Source organism: Meles meles, chromosome 4 (genome assembly GCF_922984935.1).
Source record: "Meles meles chromosome 4, mMelMel3.1 paternal haplotype, whole genome shotgun sequence".
In the NCBI taxonomy this organism is placed as follows: domain Eukaryota; kingdom Metazoa; phylum Chordata; class Mammalia; order Carnivora; family Mustelidae; genus Meles; species Meles meles.
In genome coordinates, this window is record NC_060069.1 from 3,700,235 (window position 1) to 3,728,044 (window position 27,810).

The 27,810-nt window shown below is 41.2% G+C and overlaps 1 protein-coding gene across 1 annotated transcript in view; it reads right to left on the reverse strand.

Moving 5' to 3' along the window:
• CLDN18 (claudin 18) overlaps positions 1-5,866 on the reverse strand; it is a 33,197-nt gene extending 27,331 nt beyond the window's left edge. The window contains exon 1 of the mRNA XM_046003886.1: positions 5,647-5,866. Coding sequence (XP_045859842.1) covers positions 5,647-5,866 — 220 coding nt within the window. The remainder of the gene's footprint in view (positions 1-5,646) is intronic.
• Positions 5,867-27,810: the final 21,944 nt, after the last annotated feature.

Here is a 27,810-nt window from a genome sequence, read left to right on the forward strand (position 1 = left end):
CTTTCTCTGTATATGTATTTTCACATGATTAAGAGGTTATATGACTTGATGTTTTGCTCTTTTTAACTTAATTGCATATATAGACAATTAAAGCTCTTTGTAAACATCACTAACTATGTGTAATATTAAATATTTATTTCAATATGAGCAAATTAGTGTTTTAGGACTAGCAGATTAATATTCTGTTACATAGACGTGCTATTATTCACCTACACAGCACCTATTCTTATGCAGTTGGATTATACCCCTCCCCAAGGTGTGTGTGTGTGTGTGTGTGTGTGTGTGTGTGTGTGTGAAAAACAAGGTTATGATGAACATCCTTGCAAAACTATTTGCCAGCATTTCTGATTAGTTAGAATAGATTCCTAGGAGTAGAATTAAGATATCAAAGGGCATGAAGTTTTTAAAAAATCTTTTTGATACAGAACCAGATTTTTTTTCCTATGAATTTTATTCTAGCAGCAGTATTTGAAAGATCTTGTCTCATTACACTTTATCTAATTTGTGAATTTGGTAAAGTTATACACAATCATTTGTTTTAATTTGAATGAGTTTGAAACTTTTTTTAAAAAACAAATGCTTATGAAAATCTATTTTTTTCCTTTTCCTGAATTGTCAGATTGTACTCCTTTCTCATTTATTTACTGGAATTTTAGGACTTTGCCTATTGATTTATTGAATAAATTATCTGTTTAAGATCTTAATATACCATTATTTATTTATTTATTTATTATTATGTTCAATTAGCCAACATAGAGTACTGTTATAATTACTAAAAAGATCTTTTCTCATTGATTATTTGCTTTTTAAATGTTTTCATGGTTTTATATATTCTATTTATTGCTTCATACTACCTGGTGCATAATATGTGCTTAATAAATATTTGTTGCATAATGTAGTTAGATGAGTTTGCTTTTGTGTTTCCTCCGTCATTTCTTTTTTTTTTTTAATTTTTTTTTAAAAGATTTTATTATTTATTTGATAGACAGAGAACACCAGCAGACAGAGAGGCAGGCAGAGAAAGAGAGAGAGCAGGAAGCAGGCTCCCTGCCGAGCAGAGAGCCCAATGCGGGACTCGATCCCAGGACCCTGAGATCGTGACTCCTCCGTCATTTCTATGCTTAGGAGTTTGTTTCCTATTTAGAGGAAGAAAACAGTATTAGAATTATTCTAGAATTTTAGAAGATTTAAAAGTATTTTTTTATTTTTACATTACTTAATCTGGAATCTAGTTTGGTATTTATGTTGGTTTTATTATAATTCTTTTTTTCCCCTCAAAAAAGCTAATTGATAATTTCTGCAAGTTCTTTTTTTAAAATTTTTTTTTAAAGATTTTATTTATTTATTTGACAGACTGGAGATCACAAGCAGGCAGAGAAGCAGGCAGACAGAGAGGGGAGGAAGCAGGCTCCCTGCCGAGCAGACAGCCCAATGTGGGGCTCGATCCCAGGATCCCAGGACTCCAGCACCCCAGGACCCTGGGATCATGACCTGAGCTGAAGGCAGAGGCTTTAACCCACTGAGCCACCCAGGCGCCCCAATTTCTGTAAGTTCTTACTGAATAAGCTTTCCTCTCCCCATTGCTTTTTAAATCCTCTCTATATGAAATTCACATATATGTCTTTTTAATTTTAGATTTTGTTCCATTTACCTTTCTGTCCATCTTTGGGCCAAAACACACTTTTAATTACCACAACTTTAAAATTTAGTTAAATATCTGGTCGGGTTAGCCCACTATTTTCATTTTATTCTGTAAGAAAACTATTAAAAGTTAATTTCCTCTGCCTCTTCTTATGGATAAACAACTTTGTCAAGTTCCTGAAGGAAAACTCTCGGTGGTATTTTGATTAGAATTCTTGGTATGTAGCCCAGGTTCTGGAGGAAGTCTGCCTGGGTTTGAATCTCCCCTGTCACTTACTGTTACAGTATCATCAGGCAAATTCTTTAATTTTCCCGTGCTTCAGTTTCTTCAGCTATAAAATGGAGATAATTTTACTGCTTAACGTCATAGTGTTGCTGTGAAAATTTAAGTATGCATAAGTAACTTAGGTAAATGCATATAATTGTATAACTTATGCACATTAACATATGCTAATTTATTAAACAAATACCTACACATAGTTAGGTCTCAATAAATTTATTACTAATGATAATAATAAAATAATATAGGATTTATTATTATACATGAATTAGGGACAAATTCCCATCTTCAAAAATTCATATCTTTATAATATCATCATCTAGGAAACTGTAGTATATATTTCCATTTAATTAAGACTTAACTTTTTCTTAGTAAAACTTCTTTTTCACGCCAAGAGGGGCACTTGTCCAAACCCGATCAGCCCAGGGCAGGTTGGCTTCCAGTTGCGCGGCTAGTGAGAGGATTTTATCTAGGAAGTTTGACTACTAGTCCTACTCCTCGAGTTTCTCTGGAAGCTTTGGTTGGGCCTGACTTCTTCCCTCTGAGCCTGCGTCTGTGCTTGCATTTTGGGGTGTGTGCGGCTTCTCAGTGGAAGTTTAAAAATTCTGTTCTTTTATCTCAGTGACAACGAAAAGGACATTAAAACAAGTACATTCCAGATCCTCAGGCTGGCTTTTAGGGTTCATGTTTGTGTTGGTGGTAATTATCACGTTTATACCGGAATACAATTAAGTATTCTCAACTGCTACGTGAACAAAGGGTTCATTCTTGCTCAAACAGAAAATACAGTCAGGGGAACCTCCTCGCTTTGTGGTACTGATGCTTCAAGCTAGGGCACCCGTGCCTTGGGGTCCACACCACACCAGCTTCCCCGACAAGCATTTCCTTGCCGGGTCCTTGCACATACCTGATAGCAGCAATCAGTGGTGGTAAATATATAGCAGAGAACGTTCCCTCCCAATTCCAGAAATAATTGGGTTGATAATTTTAGACCCACATTTCAATACAACCTTACTTCAAATGAACAAGACCACTACAGAGAGCCATTGAGTCTCAGAAACCTTATTACCACAGGAATGACGGGGTTGTGCTTGAGTGTGAGACGTGAGTACCTCAAACTTACTAACACCATTTTGTAAAACAAACCTACGCAAGTAGAGAATCTGAAGTTGAAACACTGAAACAAATAAAATGAAACAATGGCCTGGAGGCTGTATCTTTGTTAAAATCCAAATGCAAATGAACACTATCCCTAACACCAAACTAATTTTGAACTTCGGATTGATTAGCTTTTCAGTGTTATTTATATTATATTTGCTAATGTGCGTTTTGTACTTGTATAAGACTTACATGCATTGGGAATTTAAATCTATTGTTCTACTTGAATACATTAAAGTAACATTAAAATAAGTATAATTTAAGTGAACATTGAGGGTCTGTAAGAATTTTTTTTCCTTTAAAAGGGATTCCTATAAAATTCTTTATAAAAATGGTTCTCTAAACTCTCTACTGACAGGACTTATATATGCTATATATGCATGCGCGCACACACACACTGGAAGTTTACGAGAGAAGGCCTAATGGGCAGTTTCGGTCTGGCCCGATTTTAGCTCTGTGAGCTTGGGCGAGTTCCTCTGCCCCTCTCAGACTCCATCTGTAAAATATGTATGGGTCACGTTGATAGCTGTTGTTAGTCCAGGACAGCTGCCCAAGGAGAAGTCTGTGTGGGGCTGGGGCACCAGGCAGGAGGTGAGGCTAGGAAGACCCCTTAACACTGGGGGCTTTTGCTTTGGGTGAGGTGAGATTTCTGTTTGGAGCCCGAGAGTCTCAGGTCTTCATATAAGAGTAACCCTCTGGGGCTTAGGTGAAGGCACAACAGGGTCTGAGCCCCGTCTCCATCTGTATTTGACCTTGGGCAAGTCACTCAAACTCATTTTCCTTGTCTCTAAAAGAGTGATAATAGTGCCAACTCACAGGGCAGTTTGCAGGGTTACACAAAATGTCGCAAGCCAGTTGTTTACTCAAGTCCTAGCCCGTGAACCACCATTGTTATCGTCCCTTTGTGGAACGTGTGAACGCCTCAGATGGGCGCTCTGGGTGGCTGAGTCCCTCCACCAAGGCCTCTAGCTCGACGTGGACCCAGGTCCTAGTCTCTGGAGAGACTGAACTTTTGCATTTGAGGTGAGAGAGACTCAGAGCTAAGCCTGGGTCAGCAGGATACAAGGATGTGGGAGAGGCTCATCTTTGCTCTAGTCCCTCATGGAGAGAGACCCCACTGAATCTGCAGTTGGTCACCCACTGACCTGACTCATGTCCTCTTGTTTATGCCCAGTCCCCACCTCTGAAGAGAACATTCACTGCCCTCTATGATTGTGCCCACACGAACCCTCTCCTCCAGCCAAGGTCACTCTTTAGTTTTCCCCCAAGTAAGACTTGAGGGGTAGCACCCTTGTGCCTTTGCTCATGCCGCTTTTCCTTCCATGTCCCTGCCCTTTCCAAACCCTACCTGCCTTTCCAGGCTCACTTATGTTTTTTCCTCCTCAGCGGAGCCTTTCCTGAGCAGTTCCATACTCCTCTCGTCTCTGCAGCCCTGGCCCTCTGACCTCAATTGGCACCGGGTCATACCCAGCCAAGGGTGCACTTTCATCATTTCAAGGGTGCTAGCCCCAAGAATCTTGAGGTTGCAGTGAGCTCTCCATCAGTAGGTGTGGAGTGTATAAAAGAATGATTCACTGTGTGACTTAAGTCTTTACTTGTTACCTTCTCTGCATTTCTAAGCCTTGACCCTATAGTCAGATGGCAAGTTCCTGAAGGGGAAGCCCCATTTTCTATTTCTGGTGCTCCCTCTAATGCCCTTCTTGGATCAGTGTCCCTCTCAAGACTTTGATGTATATTTACCGAAGGAACAAAAACTAAAAAATAAAAATGACAAGTTTATTCAAAGTTTTACTCTGTTATATGAGTGAAAGACACTTTTAACATTCCTCTTTAAAAAAAAAACAAACCACTTTTAAAACCTATTCTTGAGACTTGAATTTTTCTTCAAGTTAAAATGACCAAGCTACTAAGCCAACAAACACACAATCCTTGTGTGGTTCTTACCAATCTGGGGAATCACGGCCACACATCTTGCTTCCATGGCAGAAATCCCTTACCACAGAATGCCCCTCTGCAGAGAGAGCACCCGGAATCTGATTCCATGTGGCCAGTATTTTCTGGAGGGCAGGAGCCGAGAGCCCCAGAGAAGGGGCCCATTCAGCACCCCTCAGAGAACCCTGGCACTCAGTTCTTCTTCTGTATGAATCTCTTTCCTCTGCCCCTTTCTGTTGTTGCTGCGGGCTCAGGCTTCCTGGAAGTCGGGCCCAGGAATAAAATGGCCTGGAGATGAAACTCCTTTATGAGATCCACAGTCCCCATTTCAGGGAGGGGGAATTGGGGGCTAAAGTTGGGGCTCTTGAGTCCTGTTCCTCTGTGTGCTTGAGTCTCCATGCTGTTGCTCACATAGGAGTTGTTGAAACGATGAACCCCTTGGGGAAAACTGGGCACCAACCAGTGAGGGGAACAGGAGCCCTGACAACTCAGGAAGAGCCTTTCCCTAAGGTTGCTGCATTCCTGTTCTGACTCTGGTGTTGGTAGCTGCTGCGCCTCATTTCTCAGCCATCCCTCTATGGTGCCCCAGGCAGCGGCCTCCATCTCCCTGCCGGCCCACAGCACCCAGCCCTTACCTGGCAGTCCCAGTAGGGTGAAGTAGCCCCGGCACTCGGTGAAGCCCGAGCTCTCACGGACGCAGGAGCGCCACAGTCCTTGGTAGTTGAAAACAGCGGTCACCGGGTTGTTGTACAAGTCCTGGGTGCTCCACTGGTCCATGCAGGTGGCGGCAATGATGCCCGCAATCCCGATCAGTGAAACAACGAACCCCAAGCCCTGGCAGGCAGTCACGGCCATGGTGGAGTCCGACTTGACACAGAGCACCACACGACAGAGGGACAGCCCAGTTCTTAGTGTGCAGGGTGTAGGGACGGCGTTTTCTCGGGGAGGTTGGTGCCCACGTCACAAATGGGCCATGCAGCGGAGGAGGGGCTCAACCGTGCCGCCTGAGCTTGTCCTCCTCCTTTATCTACCCCAGTGAGATAATTTCCACAACATGGTACCAAGACCCATTTGTTTTCTACCATATGTACACTCTACTCACTGTTTACCTTCGGAGGGAGTTTCTTTCCTGATTAGCCAGGTTCCCCTCTGTAGAGGGTAAAGCAGGGGTAGAGGGCACTGCCTGGAAGGGCCTGCAGGTCATGCCTCAAAAATAGTTGGAGATGAAAGGGCTTTGTTTGTGAGGCCCTCCCAGGGTATGGATGCTGCTCTAATTCAATAAATTAAATAGAACTAAAGCATACAACTGAGAAAATGATGCAAAACATAGACAAAAATAAAGGGATAGAAAAACATGAACCAGCAGTAAGAAGCTTGGAGTGTAGAATGAGAAGCTCCAACATATAGGAGTCCCAGAATGAGAGAGTAAAGAGGCTGAGAGAAAGACACTATTTGGTAAGTGATTGGCTAGGAGTTTTCTAGAATTGATGAAAAGCATTAATCCCACATTAAGGATGCCCAACAGTTCCACAAAAGGTTAGTAAAATAATCAACATCTAGGTGCATTGTAGTATTGCAAAGTACAACAGATAAAGGGGAAAACCTTTAAAAAACCTGAAGGAAAGAAATTATTGTCAGTATGTCAATTGCAGCAATAGGAACCAGAAGATGACAGAATTATATCTCTAAAAATCGAGATTAAAAGTAACTACCAACCTCAGAATAATGAGAAGACAAGCCACAGATAGAAAATATTTGCAAAAGGAAAATATTTTCAAAGAAATATTTTATATCCAAAAAACCTACCTGGATAAACGACTCTTGTCCAAAATCTACTAGGACCCTAAAACTCAACAATAAGGAAATGAAGAGCTTAATGAAAAAATAAGCAAAATACCTGAACAGTGCCTCATCAAAGAAGATACACGGATGATAAATAAGCATAGGGAAAAAAAATGCCATTAAGGAATTACAGATTAAAACAACAAGGTAATAACTTCATACTTATTAGAGTGGCTAAAATCTAAAACACTAACACCAAATTCTGATGAGGATGAGGAGCAACAGGAACTCTCACTCATTGCTGGTGGAAATGCAAAGGTACAGCCACTTTAGAAGGCAGTGTGGCGGGTGGGAGGTTGGGGGAACCAGGTGGTGGGTAATGGGGAGGGCACGTTTTGCATGGAGCACTGGGTGTTGTGCAAAAACAATGAATACTGTTATGCTGAAAAAATAAATAAATTTAGAAGGCAGTGTGGCAGTTGCTTACAGATATACATATTCTTAGCACAAGATCCAGCGGTTTTGCTCCTTGGAATTTGCCCAAATGAGTTGAAAACTTACATCCACACAAAACCTGCATCAGATATCTATAAAAGCTTTATTCATAATTGCCCAAATTTGATAGTCACAAGATATTTTTCAGTAGGTGAGTGGATAAATAAACTGGTATATCCAGACAATGAAATATTATCCAATGCACAAAAAAGTTATCTATCAAGCCTTGAAAAAACATGGAGGAACCTTAAATGCATATTACTAAGTGAGAGCAGCCAATCTGAAAAGGCTTCTTTCTGTATGATTCCAACTATATGACACTCTGGAAAAGGCAAAACCATGAGGGCAATAAAAGATCAATGATTGCATGGATCTCAGAGCTCTGGGAAGATTAGTCAAAGGAGCATAGAAGATTTTTAAGGCAGTGAAGTTATTTTGTATGAAACTACGATGGGTAAACACGTGACATTGTATACTTATAAAAATCCATAAACGTACACCAAGAGCATATACTCATGTAAACTGTGGACTTTGGGTGATAATGATGTGGTATTGGTTCATCGGTTGTGATGGATGTAGCACTCTGGTGCTGGACATTGATAGTGGGGGGAAGCGACGCATGTGTGGGGGCGGGGAGTATGTGGAACTCACTTTGCTTTCCATTCAGTATTGCTGTGAACTTGAAACTGCTCTAACAAGTAATATCTGAGCGCTGAGTTCTGTATTTGTGTTGATACTTGAGTGCAGAGAGGAGAACAGCTCCGGAAGGGCAGAGCAGAGAACAAGGCTTGAGTATGGGCCGGGAGTTGGAATCAGCATTGGGTGTGAAAATGTAAAATTTGGAGTGGACAGTAGACTTTCCCAAAGTGGATTAGGGCTCAACACAATCTCATTCAGATCTTCAGGGAGAGGGGAACTGCCCAGGAGAAATCTCATTACATGACCAGCAGAAAAAGCGGGCCTCGTATCTTGGTGATGTGCTCTGTAATTGGGCAATTGAGAGGCCTCAACTGGGAAGAGAGGATTCTGACCCAGAATGCCCTTCAGCTGGCTGTGAGGCTTGTTCCTTATAGCTCTGCCCTTCTGGCTGCTGGAGGTACACCTCACATGGTAGTCAAGAGAACACTTCTTCTATCTAACCTTCTCTCCAGATGGTCGGTGGTCTTGGAAACTTGCAGGATGATTTTCTTTTTTTTTTAAACCAGATCTGGGAATCAGAGGCAAAGCTAACTTGGTATGAGTGATAACATGTGAAGAAGTGTATGTCTTAACTCTCACATTGTTTTACCATTTCACCAAAACAGGTGCTCTGTTTTCCAGAAAAATAAGGAATGTTTTTTACCTACTGTACATGAATATTTTGAAAACACAGGCTGCATATCACTATGTCCAGAGGTCCTTAGCACTGTGTGTGGGCTCCAAAAAACAAAATGAAACAAGACAAAAACTCAAATTAAAATTTCCCGAAGTGAGAGAACCAACCTGCTCTTTCCAGGTAAAATGTCCATTCCAGAATCTACAGAAGAAACTCAGCATGTTCTTGTCATGCACTCATGCTGCCAAGTCAGCTATGACTCAGAAAAATGACCACTGAACCCTGAGTTTCAGCCTAATGTGGGTGTTCTGTGAACAGGATTCAGGCACTTGGTGACTCATTTCCACTTGGTTTGGTTTGTGGGAGTAACAAGATAATACCTGGCTGTGGACAGGGGGTATAAATGGTTCGAGTGTCCCATGCCATTTTAGTCTTGAGATTTAATTCTAAAGCCTATAAACATGGCTATCTGATACTGCCCAGTGTTCTGTTGGTTCTCTAGATCTGGCCGTATTTTTGAGTCTCAGTTTGAGTGACTAATAGTATATGGATTTTTAAAAAGATGTTATTTATTTATTTGACAGAGAGAGACACAGAAAGAGAGGGAACACAAGCAGGGGAAGTGTGAGAGGGAGAAGCAGGCTGCCCACTGAGAAGGGAGCATCATGTGGGGCTGGATCCCAGAATGCTGGGATCATGACCTGAGCCGAAGGCAGACACTTAACAGCTGAGCCACCCAGGCACTGCAGTATATGGATTTTTAATAAAAATACACATAGCATATTTGGAAAAGAATTTGAACATTATGCGTCCTCTCAGGTAAGAGAAGAATTAGGTTCCTATTTGTTTGCTAAACAGTTTTAGTTGGGAAACCCCCTTTGGTGATAAAGAAAGATGTAGAAGGAATATGGACAATCCACGATGTCCAGATTTTTCCTGTTGCCAGCACATGTCAATATCAAGGAGTACCCTAAAATATAGGAGGCCCCTCTAGGGTAAGTGTTTTAAGACAGAATCAGCCCTTGGCACCAGTGTGATGATATCACAGATGATCCCGACTGCCATGCCCTCACCTGTCTTTCTCTGAGAGCATCCCTTCCTCACCGTTGCTCAGTGTTCCATGTGCCTCATGCTCCCTGACTTCCCAGCTCTAAACTCTGCTATTAGGAAAGAGGTGTGCTAAAACCTAATGACTGAAACGTATGGCTTTGTTTGTAACCTCTTCTGAACTATTTGTATTTCACCCCATAAATCAGCTTCTCTTTTCTCCACCTTAAAAACAAATCAAACAAAACCTTTCCTGTTTGCTGATGGTTTGGTAATCCCTAGACTTTTGAATTGTATGAATGAGAAAATTTTCATACAAAAGATTCCAGGACCCAAAGAGGATACCAGGTTTTGATTTTGTCAAGTAAGGCAATAACTGATTGCAACAATCACTCTCATTTATAAGAACAAGAATATTTTCTATAATAGAAAAATATAGAAAACCACAATCTGAGAATAAAGCATAGTCATGGATAGTTATGACATATATATTTGTATTTATATTCCACATTTTCCTCATCTTTTCCCTCATTTATTTTCAGAAGGGAAAACCATTGCCATGGACCAGCCCAGAGCTGGAGGGTTCTAGGAATTGTCTTATAACCAGTGAGATGCTGGCCACTAAGATTGTTGGAGGGGAGCAAGCCAGGATATAGGGGCAGAGAGATGGCTCTTGAGCTGAAGGTGACACAAGGGGAATTTTGGTGATCCTGAGGGGAGGTATTGACTTTGGGAGGAGATGTTGATGGACAAAGACAGGAGATCTTGAGGACTTAGGATGATCTGGTTGAGAGGACAGGGCAAAGGTGGGTGGAGGGAGGGGGTGGTATGTTTGGTGAAAAATCATTTACCTCAGACAATGGAAGATAAGGTAAGCAATGAAAAGTCTCTAAGTGCAGTCACTATGACCTTACAAGAGACTCATCTAGAATGCTTTAGGGACAGAGACTAAGAAACATCATTGATTGATTCATTGATTGATTTGATTCATTCAGGGATGCATTTGTTTAAAAAGCAATTGGTGATCCAGGCAGTACACCAAGCACTGGGAATATGGAAATAAATAAGGTTCCATCCTGGTCCCCAGATACATATAATCATAAATGATCTATATGTGCACGATTTTTAAGTATTAGGTTGTAAAACATAGCCTAACATGGAAATGAAAGGAAGATAATACAAATGTGATTGTAAATAGAAGTTCTGAAATTATCTTTCTGTGCCCCAGTAGATTGTTTGATCCATGTCTGGGCTGTGTACTTTCCCTTTTTGGAAAGTATTGACCAAGGCAGTTCTAAGTGAGTTGAGGGAGACTGGCAAGTCTGAATGATGTGGGAGGAGCATCACTCTAAGGCTGAGAATAGACATGGGCTTGAAGAGAGAGTCGCCCTCATTCTCTATGATCAAAGAGAAAAGAGGGAAAAAGTGAAGAGAAGTGGAATGAAGCAAGAGAAGTGAGAGGAAGGTGGACATGGGCCTGGGGGGAGTACAATGAACAAGAAATGTAATGAGTGACCTTCAAGGCAGAGCCTACCAACAAAAAGGGCACTTGGAACTCTGGTTGGAGTGGATGAGGCTCATGGATCTAGCTAAGTGAACAGCATGAGACTGAGTCTGCAGTTTACCTACCTATCCCACACTGTAATACAGTGATGACTGAGAATGTGTGCTCAGCCACAGAAGACAGGGCAGGAAGGGCTTACATGAGACCCAAAAGAGGGAGAAGCATACATTTTGATGGAGAATCTTGTACTGCTCCAGATACATAGGTCGCAGGGCACTGTGGCTCAGTGTTAGCTTTTTGAATCATTTGATACCAGCATTAGTGTGACCAGACATTCTGGTTTGCCTGAGACCATCCCACTTATATCACTGAAAGTCATAGGACCTGGGAAAACCCCTCAGTGTTAGGCAGACTGGGATAGCTGTCACCTAAGTTATTGCACCTTGCCTCCTCTTTTGAGGAACAACCCTGTGTCCTTCTCAATCTACTAGGTTCCGGGGGATTGGTTTCCTCTCTGGAGGCAGAATGTGACTGGGTGCTGGCCAACCAGCATCTTTCACCTCCTTGGTTGCTGTAGTTGGATCACAGATGGGCACATGAGGCAAACCAGGACAGTGAGACTCAATTCTGGATGTTTTGTTAGGACTGTTGGGAAGGAAGAGGGGCTTATTTGCAGGGCCTTCTGGCACTGAGTCTGGCAAATGCTTGGAGATGCAGGAGCCTCCTACTGGAATATGGAATAAAGCCAATTTTAGAGAAAAATAGGAAGGGGAGATGCAGAGATACTAATTAATTTTTTTTTAAGATTTATTTATTTATTTGACAGAGAGATCAGGAGAGCACAGTCAGGGAAGCAGCGGAGGGAGAGGGAGGAGCAGGTCTCCTGCTGAGCAGGGAGCCCAATGCGGCGCTCTATCCTAGGGCCCTGGGATCATGACCTGAGTGGAAGGCAGTTGCTTAACTGACTGAGCCACCCAGGCACCCAAGAGATACTAATTCTTCATGATGTCTGAGTCCCTCTACTAGACAATGCCTGAAGAGAGCTTTACTCTCAAATTTCTTCAGTTATATGAACAACCAAGTCTCCTTCCAGCCACACTGTCCCACTTTACCCTTTGATCAGGCCAGTTTGAATTGGGTTTTTCTACCTTTAACTGATGGAATCCTGACAAATGCAGCTTGTGCTGATCAGATAGAGAGAAAGAAATACATGTTATACTACCCAGAAGCCATCTTTCATATGTACCTTTCTGCATCTTGATGCCTGGGGACAGTCTTCCCTAAGATAAAGGAGATAATCAGTAGTTGTATGGAATTTAATGGGCAGGTATAAAAGTGGAGAACTGATATTTAGTGGGACTTGGTTATTATTTCAGAAAGTGGCAAGGAGTGGTAATACAGAACTAATACTATAAGAGGTTTGGAAAATTTCAGATTTTTGTTACTTCATTGTATTTATTTCTTTATTCTTATTTATTCCCTTGCCTAGGGTGATTAACAGCAAAATTTTGAAAAGCTACATTGAAAGTGGGTTTATGAGTGTCTTTTGGGGAGTACCTAAGCTAGGGGTAGACAAAATCATTTAAGCAGACTAATAATTTAGAGCCCTCTGTTCAAACTAAAATCTTTAAATATTTGTTCAACATTTATGTAGAAGTGGCAAGGACAACTTATTTTTATGAATAATTCTCTTCCACTGATTAAAGCTGCCCTAAAAATATTGCATAAAATATTCTTCACTTTTTTTGTAGTTTTCATTCTCCACATAATTTTATTATTTTCTGAAGCAGACATTTCCTTGGTAGTCTTATTAAAAAGTTTAAAAATTTAAAAATAAATCTCAGGAAGTGGCCCTATGCCATACATGATTCATTTTTGTAATTTCAATTCTCTATAACAGAGAGCTTCAGCAACAATTAGCTTAAGATAAGGATGATTCAGAAGTCCAGAATTGTAGCTTAAAAAATCCCTAGTACTACAGATGATTTGGTTTAAGGTAGTTTCATGCTAGCAACAACCTTGAGCACTTGACATAAAGGAAATTCAAATTCTCCCTTGAGCACTATCTCTTTATTGTGGGTCTCAAATCATTCCTTTAAATAATTTAAAAAATGTAATATACAACATACAGCCAAAAATAACCAGGTATGTACATAAATAAGACTCCATGAGAAAAAGCCAGCAAAAATAAAACCCAACACAATAGCAAATATTCAAAGAAGGCATTAATGAAGTGATAGATCCATCAGAAGAAATTAACCAAAATATTATATGTGGATAAATGAGAGAGGGGGTGGGAGCAAGAAAGGAAGGAAGGAGTGGGGAGGAAGAAAGAAAGACAAGGTTGTAAGAGTCATAGAAGATACAGTGATAGGATACAAACTTATGTTTAATGAAATGCACAAAGGAGAAGTGGGAAAGAATGCAGCAGATGTTGTATTTGAAGAGATAATCTCCGAGAAATTTTCAGAACCGATGAAAGACACCAATGCACAGATTTAAGGTCCCCAGATTCCCAAGCAAGATAAATAAAAAGAAATATATTCCTAGACACATCATGACATTGCTGAAAATCAAAGATAAGGAGAATTGTTAATAGCAGCTAGTGAAAAAGAGATGACTTTCAAATGAGCAGTAGTTGGGACGGTCAGCCACAACAGAAGGTAGAAGACAGTGGGATGATACCTTCAAGGTGCAATAAAGAAATAACCACTGACCTACAATCTTACATATATTTGGCAAACGCATCTTTCAAGAATGAAGAAAAAGAAAAAAAACAATTTAAAAAAATGAGTGAGCTCTTCATCAGCAGATGTATAACAAAGAAAATTCTAAAGGATTTTTTTGGGAAATAAAAATATGATTCCAAATGTCCTAAATCTGATATGGGACACCCACGAAAACCCCACAAATAACAACTATCTGATAGTGAAAGACTGAATGCTTTTGCCCTGAGATCAGGAACTAGACAAAGATGTCTACCTAATTTCATCATTCCTTCAACATTTTACTGGAGGTCTACGCAGAGCAATTAGGCAAGAACATGAAAAAAAAAAGGCATCCAGATTGAAAAGGAAGAAGTAAAACTATTGCTACTTTCAGATGGCATGATCTTAAATATAGAAAATTCTAATAATATCAAATTCATGAAAAAACTAATAGAGCTAATAATGAGCGGAGCAGTTGCAAAATACAAGGTCAATATGCAAAAATTAATTGCATTCTATATTCTTGCAATGAGAAAATCTGAAAATGACACTAAGAAAATAATTCCACCCAAAATAGCATCCAAAAGAACAAAATATTTAGGAATAAATTTAATGAAAGAAATATGAAACTTATATTCTGAAAACCATAAGACATTATTGAAGTAAATTTTTAAAAAAAATTATTTATTTATTTATTTAATTGACAGAGAAAGAGAGAGCGATAGAGGGAACACAAACAGGGGAAGTGGGAGAGGAAGAAGCAGGCTTCCGCTGGACAGGAAGCCCAATGCAGGACTCGATGCAGGGTTCGATTCACAGGAGCCTTAGGTCATGACCTCAGCTGAAGGCAGAGGCCTAACCGACTGAGCCACCCAAGTGCCCCCAAGAACTCATCTTATTTAAGAATTTGGAATCAAAATCTTACTTTGGAGAGTGGAGGTATGCTGAAGGAAAATACACGGCCAGTCCTCCTGGGCTAATAAAAGGGAGTGCAGTGATGCTGTTTTCCTAAAGAGTTGGTGTACATGAACTGGGAGGATTGTTTTCCTCCTGACTTTTGATCAATGGAAATAAAAGATACTAAAATATAAAGTGAAATGACCTTTAGCTAATGTATGCAATAACCCCCTATATGGAAAGTGGTTGGGTGAGGATCACTGCAGTTTCCTTTACTCACCAGCACACCTTATCTGAATCACCACTCAGAATCAGGAAGCTGTGGTACTTCGTGTCTCAGGCTCTCAGGAGAGAATGAGGCAAGAGAGCAAACAAGGTGGGGACGGCTAGTTTCTGTTTGACTAATTGTAGGTCCTCAAGCCTCCCTGCCTTCTCCTGAAACTCAACACACAAACTGCAGGTTCACCTTTGGGTGCTTTTGTTCAGGGGAGCTAACAGACACCCAAAGGGTTTCTGAGTCAAGGGGAAACGGGAAGCTTCAACTTGCATTTACCTTCACAAAAGGATTTCTTTAAATGACAGTACTTGTTTTTCTCTTACCATAACAGTGATATGAAATGGTAGAAAATGTTAAAGAATCAAAAATTTAGGGGCATCTGGGTGGCTCAGTTGTTAAGCGTCTGCCTTTGGCTCAGTTAATGATCCCAGGGTCCTGGGATCAAGCCCCACATTGAGCTCCTTGCTCCGTGGAGAGCCTGTTCTCCCTCTCCCTCTGACTGCTGCTCCCCCTGCTTGTGCTCTCTCTCTCTCTCTCTGTCTGTCAAATAAATAAATAAAATCTTAAAAAAAGAGAAAAGTTTAAAGATCCCAAAGAGGGACAAGTAGGTGGAACATAGGATTTTTAGGACATGGAAACTACTCTGTATGATACTATAATGGTGGATATGTGTTGTTGTGTATTTGTCTAAACCCAGAAAGTGTACAACACCATGTGTCAATGTAGGTTCATTATTTGTAACAAATGTACACCCCGTGGAGATGCTGATCATTGGGGGCGGCTGTGCATGTGTGGGCAGCAGGAAGCATGCAGGAAATCTCCTTACTTTCCTCTCACTTTTGCTGTGAACCTATAACTGCTCTAAAAAAAGTACAATAAAATCTTTATTAAAATAAAATAAAAGGAAAATTTTTTTAAATCTGAGAAACAAAAACAGAATAAAATAATAAACTTTGATTCTACCTCTAACATTTGGCTTTATTTTGGCTAACATTTGGCCAACATTTTGGTTTTATTTCCTCCTAGTCATCTTTCTTTGAATATGTATCTTTTTTACATAGTTGAGATCAAACTAAACACACAGTTTTTAATCATGTTTTGTTCTTTTAACTTTGTCTTTTAAAAAAAATATTTCTGGGGCACGTGTACCTGAATGTTTATAGCAGCAATGTCTACAATAGCCAAACTATGGAAAGAACCTAGATGTCCATCAACAGATGAATGGATAAAGAAGATGTGGTATATATACACAATGGAATACTGTGCAGCCATCAAAAGAAATGAAACCTTGCCATTTGCGACGACGTGGATGGAACTAGAGCGTATCATGCTTCGTGAAATAAGTCAATCGGAGAAAGACAACTATCATATGATCTCCCTGATATGAGGACATGGAGATGCAACATGGGGGGTTAGGGGATAGGAGAAGAATAAATGAAACAAGATGGAATTGGGAGGGAGACAAACCGTAAGTGACTCTTAATCGCACAAAACAAACTGGGGGTTGCTGGGGGGAGGTGGGGTTGGGAGAGGGGGAGGGGGTTATGGACATTGGGGAGGGTATGTGCTATGGTGAGTGCTGTGAAGTGTGTAAACCTGGTGATTCACAGACCTGTACCCCTGGGGATAAAAATACATTATATGTTTATAAACATATATTTTTTATAAAAAAAAAAAAGGATGAATACCCAACTTTTGTAGCAACATGGACGGGACTGGAAGTGATTATGCTGAGTGAAATAAGTCAAGCAGAGAGAGTCAAGTATTATATGGTCTCACTTATTTGTGGAGCATAACAAATAACATGGAGGACATGGGGAGATGGAGAGGAGAAGGAAGTTGAGGGAAATTGGAAGGGGAGGCGAATCATAAGAGACTATGAACTCTGAAAGACAACCTGAGGGTTTTGAAGGGGCGGGGGTTGGGAGGTTGGGGAACCAGGTGGTGGGTAATGGGGAGGGCACGTATTGCATGGAGCACTGGGTGTTGTGCAAAAACAATGAATTCTGTTACGCTGAAAAAATAAATAAATTAATTAAATTAAAATCCCCCAAAAAATTTCTTCATCCAAAATTCACTGCAAGCATAAATTTTCACAGTTTATTATATGTAGCTGTATCATGTCTGTTTAACCTTTCCTCCTCTGTTGAATGTTTAGGTAATTTTCAAGATTCACTTTTTTTTTTAAGATTTTATTTATTTACTTGACAGAAAGAGATCACAAGTAGGCAGAGAGGCAGGCAGAGAGAGAGAGGGAAGCAGGCCCCCTGTTGAGCAGAGAGTCCGATGTGGGACTCGATCCCAGGACTGAGATCATGGCCTGAGCCGAAGGCAGCGGCTTAACCCACTGAGCCACCCAGGCGCCCCTCAAGATTCACTTTTTATGTGCAATATGAGTTTTGAGAAACCAGAACTTCTCTGATTTTTGAAAACTTGAGGGAGTTTAAACAACTGGCATTTAAACTGTAAGCACTCTTCTATTTCATTAGGGATAGGAGCTCTACTGCTCCTTCATGACAGGCTGCACCCGGAATGAATACTCCAGTTGCACACATGCAAATTACTTACCCACTTAACTCTTCTTGGGGAAAGTGTGATGTCACCACCCACCGTAGTAGAGTTGTTTGTAGGTTGAGAATCCAAGTATCCTGATGGCTAAGGTACATTGTTTTGGTGTATGCTTGAGTCAGATTTGTGTCTGCAGGGTTTTTTTGTTTTTGTTTTTGTTTTGGAAGGAGAAGTGAATAGAGTAAAAAAAGGAAGTTTTCTAAGTTTGAAATGAAACTGCTTTTTGCCTAAAGCTTGTTCTCCTGGGTATGGATATTCGTCTGTGTATATGCCATGGTTACCCAGAACACTCAACTCCTTGAGATCTAAGTAAGACCGGTTTTATTATTCACTCTGGAGCTCATGGGTCTCCAAAGCCCTGTTCAAGAATTCTGTGAGGGACGCCTGGGTGGCTCAGTTGGTTAAGCGGCTGCCTTCGGCTCAGGTCATGATCCCAGCGTCCTGGGATCGAGTCCCACATTGGGCTCCGTGCTCGGCAGGGAGCCTGCTTCTCTCTCTGTCTCTGCCACTCTGTCTGCCTGTGCTCGCTCTTGCTCTCTCTCTCTCTGACAAATAAATAAATAAAAAATCTTTAAAAAAAATTCTGTGATTTTTCTGAGGGTCTTACGATCTCATTGCTTTTGCCTCTGGGATCTTGTGCCGCTGTAGCGGTTCCTGTTCCATACCATCTACACCCAGATGTCAAACTCAGCTGCTTCCTCAATTTCCACAATACTAACTCACACAGAGCATCCATAGGTGGAGAAATAATAATGAACACTGATATTTATGGAGCACATACACTATACCAGGCATTATTATAACAACTTTAGAGGTATTGCCTAATCTAATCTTTGTAACAACTCTGTGAGATAGGAACTTCAATATCTTAACAGATGCAGAAACTGAAGCACTGAGAGATTAGGTACAATTTATGCGCAAGTATGTTTATTAAAGCATTCACTTATTAAAAAAATTAATAAGCGCCCTAATCATTCCGTGAAGAGCTAGAGACTCAATGGTGAATGACACAGATGTAATCTTGGTCCGTAGAGAGCTCAGTCTAGAGGCAGGAAACAGACAGAAGAAGTTACCAAAATGAAAAAGTAGATGAAGTACAGAGTGATACTCCAGAGAATTTTTTTTTACCTCTGTAGTTATGGAAAGTTCCTGAAAAAACTGGCAACTAATAAAGGCCTGCAGGATGATTGGAACTGAGCCCTAAAAGCGTGGGAAGAATCAAGTAAAGAATATTCCAGGTAGAGAGAAGTTCTTGCAAAGCCTGGGAGTGAAGAAGGGATCAGGAGCTGGGGAGGTTGGGAATGGCTGCAGCACAGAGTGAGGCAAGGTGGACAGGGGGAGAGAGGCTGGGCACTTGGTCAGAAGCCAGGACATGGAGGCCTTATAGGCCATGGAGGGTCTTGAAGGCTCATTGGGAATTTTAGACTCCAATCCAAGGGTAAAGACAAACTAATGAAAGGTTTAAGGAGGGAAGGGCCATGATCATATCTGCATCTTAGAGGGTTACTTTGGTTGCACATGGAGAATGTAATTGACTAGTGGGTGAGGACTAACAGCAGGAAATCTAGCGGACTCTTGAGTGGGCCATGCAAGAACTTATGGTGGCTTGCACCCAAGGAGTAGCAATGTCAGTGGAGAGAAGCAAATGGATTTGAGATTCACTTAGAAGGTTGTATTAGTCTGGGCTTTTAGTTATAGAAAACAGGATCCATTTCAAGTGATGTAAGCAGGAAGGGATTTATTGTTGGGTATTTAGGATATTATAGTATATAACATGAAAGAAAAAATCAAGAAAGAAATTACCATTTTAGAAAAAGAAATAACTGATTAAAACTTGACCAATTTACAAAATTAAAGGAAATCTAAAACATTTCCTGTGATTTTGGGTGTGCTCTGAGAGGACACCAGTGACTTCGATCAGACCAGGGGGCAAGAGGGGCTCCTGGGTGAGCAAGGGGTTATGTGTTTAGGTCCCACAAAAGTTCCAAGTCAGCTGACGTGGAGAGAGAAGGAAGTGCTCCCCACCCTCCTTGGGCTACAGATGGTAAGACTTGAGCCCGGAGGAGTGCACCTCCTTTCATGGGATCATCCTGGATCAGGGAAGGGATAGCCCTTTGGGTAGCTTTTCTTTCTAAGCCATCTGCCTCCAAAGTCCAGAGTCCATGGGTCACTATGAATTTTGCCATTCAATCATCCTAGTTGCTCTGGAATTTATTCATTATCTCAAACATGCATTCACTATTCATTGCATTCATTCATTCACCCACTTACCCACATATTCACATTGTTTATTCAACAGAACTTTTATGTGTTGTATATGGTGGGGATAGAGGAGAGAGGTGGGTGGCTTCAGAGTTTGAAATATAGGACTGTCTGCCTTGGCAGAGGGCACTGGGCAAACTCACCTTCCTTTCCCTATACCCCTCCACATCACTGGTGGCTCTCAATCTCAGTGCTTCTAAAACACTGAGGTCCTCATGAATCATGTGCGATCCCATTAAATTGGAGATTCTGGTTCAGTGGCTATGGGTGAGGTCTAAGATACTGCATTTCTGACAAACTCCCAGGTAAGACCCATGCTGCTGCTCTTCAGAACACATTCTCAGTAGCAGGAATCTAGGCTGGTGTTGGCCAATAGACAGTACCAGGGGCTCCATATATATGAGATACCCAGTTTAATCTGAAGTTTAGATAAACAATGAATTTGATTTTTAGTATAAATATGTCCCAGATATTACATGGGACATATTTATACAAAAATTTACTAAACATACTAAAACTTTATTTGTGTTTATCTGAAATTCAAACTTAACTGGGCATCTAGCATTTTCATTTGTTAAATTTAGCAATCTTACATATGATCTGAGCTACAAATGTGAGCCACATGTGTAATTTTACATTTTCTTTTTTTAAAAAGATTTTATTTATTTACTCGACAGAGAGAGATCACAAGTAGGCAGAGAGGCAGGCAGAGAGAGAGAGGGAAGCAGGCTCCCCACTGAGCAGAGAGCCCGACGCGGGACTCGATCCCAGGACCCTGAGCTCATGACCTGAGCCGAAGGCAGCAGCCTAACCCACTGAGCCACCCAGGCGCCCCTTACATTTTCTTGTAACTACGTTTTTAAGTAAAAAGTAGATGAATTAATTTAAATAACAAACCTAGCCCAGTATATCCAAATGCCATTTTAACTTACAATTAATGTAAAATTATTAATGAGCTGTTTCGCATTCTCGTTTTTGTTCTAAGTGTGTGAAACCCAGTGTATATTTTACACTTAAATCTCCGTTCGAACTAGCCACATTTCAAGGGCTCCGTAGCTGCATGTGGGTAGTGGGTATTATGTGGGACACGGTAGGTCTAGGTCTCCCCAAATAGTCTTACTTCATTGTCCTGGGGCCTGGGTGTATTCTAATTGTTTCCCCGTGATTCCAATGCAGTCAAGTCGCCACGGGCTCTACCAGATTGCTTGGTCCCAGATCATTCCGCCATGAGCGGCAGCCGCCACAAGAGGGAGCCAGCTTCTTGGAATAAAGGCTTCTCCAAGACCTGGTCTTCACTAGGCAGGGACTCTGGAGATGCTGGGTGAACCCACAGGCACGGCACCTGTCCGGTTCTTCAGTTTCCCTCCTACTTGCTCTCCAAGCCAAGGCGTCCCCCAGTTTGATCACTATAGCGGATCTGTCTGTTAATTTGCTCTGTAATTATCTCTTTCATCTGCAGTATCTCTCCATCCTCCTTCCACCAACATAAGGTCTTCCCCACCACAGCAGGGTGGAAAGGTACAAAGACTGGGAGCAAAATTGAGGTCCGAGCCCCAGCTCTGCTACTGACTGGTTAAGGGCTGTTTAACAGGTCACATAACTGCTCTCAGCCTCCTCACCGGTGTGAGGTGGTACCAATCTCATCACTGTGTCAAGGAAGGACAACTTGTGATGATATACTTAAAGCAGTACACAGGAGATGCTCTTAATAAGGTAAAGAAGTAGGTGCTCAGGAGATCATGGTTCATTCCCCACCCCCCGCCCTACAGATATATATTGGAGGCAATGTGATACACCTAATATATTAGTTGCCCAACTTGACAGCACCACCCCATCACCTAAGGAGCTTATGAATATATCTTATTTCTTGATCCTCTCTCCCAGAGATTGTGATTCTGTAGGTCTGGGATGAGGCCAAGGATTATGGATTATGACCTTTTAAAAAGTTCTCCAGGTAATTCTCAGCAGCCAGTCTGATACTGGTTTTGTGGGTTGTTTGGGAACCATTGACGTGTGGAAGGAACAGGGGATTTGGAGTCAGGAATCCTGGACTTAACTTCTGGCTTTGTTGTTGACTCAACTTCTCTGAGCCTCAGTGGTGCCATTTGTACCAGGACAAACAAGACAGCCTGCTCAGGACATGGTGATACCCGTAACATAGAGTAAGGGCTGAGTGGTTATGGTCTTTCCCTTCCCCACCTGCTCTCTATGCTCCCTCTTTGCTAATTCCCAGAGCTACCTACTGTTTCTAGCACGGGTCATTCTTTCTCATCTCCCAACCACTGTCCAGTCCTTTCTTGCTACTTGGGCTTTCCTCTGCTCCTTTTTCCCTCTGTCCCTCCTCTATCAGATCTGGGCCAGCTAAACCAATAGCCCCACACTCCCCGTGCACTTCAGATTAGATTCTCTTTGGTGTCCCATTGCTCTATTGTTTCTGATTCAATGTCTTTGACTGAGCAAGGAGTTTACCAGTAGACCAGTTCAAATAAGGCCCTTCCCTATCCCCTCACCACTCCTCCTGTCTTACCCCAAGGAGCCAGACTTAGCTGACAGTTCTTCCTGGGAAAGGATGGGTGCCAGAGGAGTGAGGAGAGAAGTTCTGTGTGGGGAAGAGCAAAGAAGACAATCCCATCCTCCTTTGTAATAATAGGCTTCTGACTTGAAACAAATTTACTTTATAGTAAAACATCAAGAGAAAAGCTAAGAGACAAATGACTAATATCTTAATAGGTTCACACATAAATTATATTAAATCAAGTCCATGGACCAACTATTGGACTGAGACAGTAATTATAACTTAAAGTGGTTGTAGATTTGTCTAACCAAGAGTGAACAGAAAAATCAGGGACCTGCTGGTGTTGTCCTCTAGCTCAGAGAATATTTACACACACTGACCAAAATTTAAAGTGATGAGAAAAGGCCCAAGATAAAATTGGATTATTATTATATCCACAGTCATGCCTATTCAGTGTACTGGTCATATCCAGTATTCTGTGACCTTTTAATTTTTAATATATCATGGAATAATTTTTATGTCATTACATAAAAATATTCCTTGATCTTTTAAAAGACTGCATAGGATTCCACGTGTGACTGTATTATATTTAATCAATTCCATATCGATATATGTTCAGTTGTCAATGTCTTTTATTAGAAAGAACAATGATATCTTAGGACATTAATCTTTTCCCACTTGTTTAATTATTTCCTTAGGACAAACTCCCTGAAATGAAGTATGTAGTATAAACATAAAAAAAGAACTTAAAATTTTGATCATATTGTTCTCTCAAAAAGTTAGATCAGCTTATACATTTGCTAAAAAACATTATGCTTGTTGATAATTTTCCATAGCCTTGAAAACTAAGGATTATCAATATTCTTATTACTTTCAGGAAAGAATAGACAGACATGATGTCCCATTTTAACTTGGAATATTTTGGTTATTGTCCCCCAGTGAGTACCTTTTCTTGTATTTGTAGACATTTTTATTTCTTCTCCTTTGGTTTGCTTGTTCATGGTAGTGAGTAAAATTTTTATCAGATTAATAATTCCATTACAAGGTTGTGTTTCTAATATCTTCTTTTAGTGAAATTAATGTCAGATTGGTGGGCAGAGGTCTTTACCCTCCAATTAATAAGATTAATGCCTCCAATTATAGTTTCAGATTAGAGCACTTTTCAAATTCTTATCTTCTGTGCAACTTGAGGTTTTATGGTGTTTCTGGTTTTGTTTTTAAAGAAGAGTTTGAGTGTAGCATGAAGCTCATTTAGAAAGAAGTAAGTTTGTGAATGTGGCCTTTAGTGGGGGCAGGTGCTGCTTACCTCGTTCACGTCTCCGCAGGACTCTCTCATTGATTCTGGAAGTCTAGCCATTCGGATCTATTTGAAACAAGCTTGGGGGATGTTTAGAAAGACTAAAGGGGGGTTGTTAATGAGACTGAACTCATTTTTTTTTTACAGGACCGTAAACTGAAATGTTATTAAGCATATGCAAATGGGTTCTATGATCAGTTTTCTCTTCACCAAGGAGCTAGTTGAAAGTCTCCACCTGGGAGGATGACTAGAATGGCAGTTTCTGGTCTGTTGGCAGCAACCAGGTTTCTGGAGACCAGCTCTGTGTGTCTCAGCATCCCTTGCTGTCTTCAGGCACATCCTTACATGAGGGGGTCATTGTGGCACCTGTTGGCGGACATTTCCAGCTCTTTCCATCTGGAAACTTGAATGTTTGGTGTTTCAGTTTGGTGTAGGGGCCCAGTGTAATCATGAGAGTAAAGCTCAGGATTTTCCTTCCCTCCAGTATGTTTTGCAAAATACAGTGCAGGAGCTGAATCCATAGGTACTTTCTGAAGTTAACTTCTATGTGGAAAATGTTTATTGAGGTGCCTGGGTGCCTCAGTCGGTTGAGCCGCTACCTTGGCTCAGGTCATGATCCTGGAGTCCAGGGATCAAGTCCCCCATCAGGCTCCCTCCTCAGTGAGGAGTCTGTTTCTTCCTTTGACCCTCCCCCTTCTCGTGCTCTGTCTCATTATCTCTCCCTCAAATAAATAAATAAAATCTTAAAAAAAAGAGTTTATTGAAAGCGAAGTAATGAAAATGTGCTAATTTGAAGCCCATGTATATATTATTTATACTTAAGAGTAATCACAGTGATTGTTTAAATATTAAACCAACAAAAAATATTTTTGGAGGAGAATTTTTTCATTGACATAAATGATATAGAATTGTACATGATAATACTAAAAAACAGGCTGATTTTGAATAGATTTTATTATTGTTTTTAAATTTCCTACAGACAGTGCTTCTCTGATGTTTGGTACCATATAAACTCCCAAGTTTGGCTTCAACATTCAGGAAAACATAAGGAATGAGGATCCAAATTTCTGTCATTGAGTGAAATATGGCTCAAAGTAGAACTGATACTCAGTTGTTAAAGAACGGACAAACTTGCTTTCTTAAACATCTGAGTGTGTGACTGGAAACTTGTACTCAGTAACTTGTTCTTCCGGAAACTGCTTCTTGGTGCTGTGGTGTTCTTCCGTCTCATCTCAGAAGAACCCTGGGCCTTCTTCCCATATGGTACGCTTTCTGTTGCATGGATGGATAGAAGAGATTTTAAACTTCTCTTTTGGAAAGAAGAATCACTTTGTGAATAGGATCCACACCGAACACTGATGTTCTCCCTGGGGCAGAAGTGAAGCTGTGAACCCTCAGTGTACAATCTGCCGGAGTTTAAGGGACGTCCATGCTCAATGGCAAGTGTCTTGGAGGACACTTTCATCCTCACTTCCCTCTCCCTATTCAACGCATTCTACGCTCTCATCTGCTTTGGCACTTCTTGGCCTTAGACCATTATTCTAGGAGGCTAAAGGGGAAGGTATGGCACTGCCTACCAAAGTCGTCTTCTGAAAAGCACTGATCTGAATATCTGTGACAGCGAGGGAAGGCCTGCTGATGTGGAGAAGGGGCTCTCTTGGAGGGCGCGGAAATTCTTCTGAATATTGAAATCCAGTGTGGCTTTCCAAATGACCCCTGCTGAGTGAGTCGTCAATCAGGATGCCTCCTCCATGGTGTTTCAACTTGCAATTATCTCCGACGTCCTCAGGGGGTGGCACAGTTAGTGTGGTCCCTCATCGGCCCATAACGCTCCAAAGCCTCCCTGGGGATGTGGTACCCATGCCAAGAAGGTGCTGCAGCAATTAAAGAAGTTTTTCTCCCTGAGCTCCGGGATATATTTACTTCAAGCTAGTGGTACGGTTGGTGTTTTCTTTTGCCAAGCTTCAGAACAACTGGGCCTCCTATTCCTTCACCGCCTCACAGTGAGAGCAGGGTTCAAACCATCTTCCTTCTGGTGAGCTGGGAGGAGCGCTCATTGAATATCCTTAGCTTCAGTGAGTCAGCCTCATTTCAAAGGCATCTTGTCGACCCATCTCTGGTCCTGCTGAAGCTGTGACCTAGAAGAGGCAGGCGCCGGGCCTTTTGTCCCCAAGGACTGGTGGGAGGGGGGCTGGGCCGCCCAGAGGATGCCCTGCTGGACGCTCTGCCGGACAATGGGGAGCATTGACGAAGTGCTCGCATTTATTGGTTGAGCGGCCATATCAGTCATTCATTCACAGGCACAAGGTCTAAATTGCAGAACCAATTAACAGCACTAATAGCCCTTGCCTGAATTAATCTTTGAGACAAAAGGGAGGAGAAGTGGAAGTGCTATTAGCAAATCAAGCTGTACCATCCCTGCTTTATTGCGGAAATCTCAATGTCTGTATGCGGCTATTGTGCTCTGACTGCAATTACAGCCCTCATTTAAAAATGATTAAGTGGTTATAATTATTTTTCAATTAAAACTTGTATCTTCCATTTATGCAACATTTCAGACTTCAATTAAACTTTTTACAAGTGCCACCGAACCAAAAAATTCCTGTTTCCTCTTTTACCAGGAAACCCTAAACTCAACCCAGACAGGATTTTGATTTCCAGACTTCAGGAATGGTTTTGTGAAATTTAGACATCGTGTTGAGGGTTACCCAGCAACACAAAATGTGTGGTGCCCACTGGCAGTGGCCAGCAGGACCATGGGTGTGGGGGGAGAGAGAAGGCTCCTGGAAATTTGGGAGTGTTAGGAAGAGAAGTGTTCTTGCCAGTGGAAGGCAACATTCCCAGAAGAGGTGACTTTTGAGGCCATCTATTTAGATTAGCCCTCACCTTTGCTCATAGGACAGTCACAATTACTACAAGAAAACTGCAACGTTTTGAGCAACAGTGTCTGTTTTCCACTCAGGTCATGATCCCAAGGTCCTGGGATTGAGTCCCACATCTAGCTCCTTACTCCATGGGGAGATTGCTTCTCCCTCTGCCTGCCACTCTCCCTGGTTATGCTCTCTCTCTCTGACAAATAAATAAATAAAATCTTTAAAAATATATGTATAGTTCATATAACATACCTATGATGTAGATGTTATAAAACTAAATTTCCAGGGGCGCCTGGGTGGCTCAGTGGGTTAAAACCTCTGCCTTCCGCTCAGGTCATGATCTCAGGGTCCTGGGATCGAGTCCCGCATCGGGCTCTCTGCCCGGCGGGGACCCTGCTTCCCCCTCTCTCTGCTTACCTCTCTGCCTACTTGTGATCTCTCTCTCTGTCAGATAAATTAATAAAATCTTTAAAAACAACAACAACAACAAAACAACAAAAACTAAATTTCCAGATGGGATTAAAGAGGTGGTTCAGAGAGGCTAAAATTTTTGCTCCTGGTCACACAGCTAATAAGCGACAGAGTTGGGTTTACTAGTCCATCTTGGCACCAGCACCATTCTTTCTTAGTTATAAGGGCTTTATGGAAAATCTGGTCTCTGGTAAGGCAAGGACCTGACTCTTTTGCCCCTTTACCATCCCACAGTCCCACCCTCTCCCCACCCACCCACCTTGATCCTCTTCTCCAAAAGAGTCATTGATTTTCTTGGCCCTTTACTCTTCCAAGTGAACTTAAGGATGAACTTGTCACATTCCATAAAAAAAACCCCTGTTGGGATATTGATTGGAATTACATTAAATTTATAGGTTACTTTGGGGAAGACTTGACATCTTTATGAGATTAAGTCTTCCTATCTATGAATGTGGAGTATCTCTGTTTATTCAGGCCTTTCATTTACTTCAATAATATTTTATAATTGTTTTGCATAAAGTACATCTACTTATTCCAAGATTCCTTACAGAGTTTAATATTTTGGTATCATGAATGGAACCTTTTCCTATTATCTCTTCTATCTGATTATTACAATTGTATGGAATTTCAATCGATTTTTGTATATAAATCTTGTCTCTAGCAAACTTGCTGAATTCTCTTATTTGCAAATAAAGACAGTTTTGTTTCTTTTTTTTAAAAAAAGATTTTATTTATTTATTTGTCAGAGAGAGAGAGCACAAGCAGGGGGAGTGGCAGGCAGAGGGAGA